We start from the raw sequence: 2,399 nt of genomic DNA, 5'->3' as shown, positions 1-2,399 counted from the left end.
GGTGTGTGAGAAGTGGCGCCCGGGAGCGGCCGCCAAGCGGGTCGAGTCCCTGTGGGGGAACCAAGTTTTTGGGCCCCTGGCCATCTCAAATATCGTTTTTGGGTGCGGCTGGGCTCGCCCCCCTCGCGCCCCGCAGCGGCAGAGGGAGTGCGCGTAGCTGCAGCCGGTGGGGCTGCCTGTCGGGTGCGTGTGCGTGTGAGGAGGAGGTGCCCAGAGGCGGCCGCCAACGAAGCGGGTCGAGTCCCTGTGGGGGAACAACGTTTTTTGGCCCCCTGACCATCACAGATTTGTGTTTGGGTGCGGCGGGGCTCGCCCCCCTGCGCCCCGCAGCGGCGGCAGACTGAGTGCGCGTGGCTGCAGCCGTCTGCTTGTCGGGTGTGCGAGTGAGAAGTGGCGCCCAGAAGCGGCCGCCAAGCCGTTCGACATAGGGGGACTGGCCCCCTCTCCATTACTATGGTTTGGGGGGTCTATGGTGGTGGGGCGGTGCGGCGGCCTCGGCCCGAGGGGACGGCAAGCAAGCCCCCTCTTCATGCATTTACGCAGGCGTAACATGTACAGCGTGCGTAGTCTCTTGCTCTCTCAGGGCAGCCGACCGCTGCTTGGGTTGGGTCGGGCTGTTGGGCAGGGACAGGCACACAGAGGAGCCAATAGCCAACTGGTTCAAGGTCTGCAGGGGTGGCCCCCCCCCCACCACCACCACCTTCATCAGTTGCTGCAAATAACGGCAGCAAGGCATGCCGGAGCAGCCTGCCGACGGGGCTGGATTCTTGCAGAATATTGGCCACTTTGTCATCATCACCATCTGACAAAAACGCATTTCCGCGCCCGAGCTGCTGTGCAGAGGGCTGCCGTTGGCTGTCGAGTCCCTGCAGGGGAACGAGTTTGTTTGGGGCCCCTCGTCACCACGGCCACGGCAGAGGAAGCCGGGGACTCCCCGCCCGCCTCGGAGGCGGGCGGCGGCGGGCGGGCGGGCGGCTGGAATCCCCTTTCCTTATTCTATTGTTCGGCACCTCCGTCCATCATCACCACCACCTCACATGTATCTTTGTGCTGGAGGGGATCACGCCACGGGGGTTGGTGGAAGTTGTGAATCCGGCAGGAGCGTCGGGGGGCTCAATCTTACACCTGTTGATCAAGATATCACAGGTTTGGACGCGCTCCTCAAGCAAGGCTGGGGCTATACGTCATGCAGTGTGTCATCCAGCACCAAGTGGCCTTCGAACCCAAAAACCTGTGCATGACCAGGAAGAGTTGAACCTCTTTTGCAGCGTGCCGGTCGTCCGTGCGGCAGGCGACCGCCTGACCCTCCCACAACAAACTCGCAGCCTCTTGGCAGCGCGCAAGTCGCGGCAAGCCCGCCCACACCGCCCCCAGGCCGCTGCAGTGGCCATGATGACAACGTAAGAACCCACCTCCCTGCTTTGCCATGCGCCGATTCACGCCTCACACAGGTTACAAGGGGTTGCACGAGAACGAGAAGAAGAGTTGCCTCTCTGTCTGCCAAAAAAAAATCCATCGTTGGGTGGGTGAACAGCGGGCGGCGAATGACGCCGGCGGGGAAACTGGTGAGGACTGGCAAAGCTGCCTCAACTTTGCAAAGCTTAAGACATAAATGGGAAGAGGCGTGTTGCCTCTCCTGTCACGATTCAAGGCCAGCAGCAAGAGCGCGCGGGTTTGCACTAGTCGCTGTTCTGCACGCAGCGCGCCCAACAGCAGCGCGGCTCGGTGGCCGCTGTGGGCTGCAGTGGGCGCACTGTGCGCCTGCACAAGGTCAGTGCATGCGGTGACGCGTGTTGGCATTCCTATGCTTGGAGGTAGAATGACAGTGTGCAGGGGGTGGCGGGGCGCGACCGATCATCATTCGTGAAGGCCAAAATTGTTCATGAGTGCGCCGCACTGCAGGCTGCGCCGCACATGGGTAGTTTCTGTCTGTTTGGCCTAGCGCGGCCCCACCGCCCAAAAAACATGGAGCATGCGGACGGCGGCGCCGGCCGCATGCGAGCGAGGCGGTGCTGCAGCCGCGCAATAGGCGGCTGTTGCGCACCTAACCTCGGCCTTCGAGCGAGTCCCAGCGAGCTGATGCCCCTCATCCGAGGCCGGCCCCCGCAGAACTCTGCGGACAGCATTCGTGCACTACCGCCAGGCCAGTGTGGCCTGGCATCAAACAACCAAGCCTGCCAGACCGCAGCAAAGCGCCCGCGCCCGTGGGACAGGCGGTTGCGCCCAGCCGACGGGATTCAGCCCCGCCCGGCCGTTGGTTGTTTGCACCACGTGACGTCATCACGGCATTGGGGCGTGTCGGCTTGCTGCCACGTCACATCTTGCTCTGGGGCGCGCGCGCGTCGTGGTGCTCCAGGAACTCGGCTATGAGGGGGAACACCTGGCGGGGGAGGCGGGAG

The 2,399-nt window shown here is 63.7% G+C and overlaps 1 protein-coding gene across 1 annotated transcript in view; it reads right to left on the bottom strand.

The window, feature by feature from the left end:
- Window positions 1-2,314: 2,314 nt before the first annotated feature.
- Window positions 2,315-2,399, bottom strand: part of MNEG_7023 (hypothetical protein) — a gene marked incomplete at both ends in the record, with an annotated part of 4,913 nt that continues 4,828 nt past the window's right edge. The window contains one exon of the mRNA XM_014044505.1: window positions 2,315-2,380. Within this exon, the coding sequence (XP_013899959.1) occupies window positions 2,315-2,380 (66 nt within the window). The remainder of the gene's footprint in view (window positions 2,381-2,399) is intronic.

The sequence above is a fragment of the Monoraphidium neglectum genome, assembly GCF_000611645.1.
Source record: "Monoraphidium neglectum strain SAG 48.87 unplaced genomic scaffold scaffold01206, whole genome shotgun sequence".
Classification (NCBI taxonomy): Eukaryota; Viridiplantae; Chlorophyta; class Chlorophyceae; order Sphaeropleales; family Selenastraceae; genus Monoraphidium; species Monoraphidium neglectum.
This window is presented reverse-complemented; position numbering and strand designations above follow the sequence as displayed.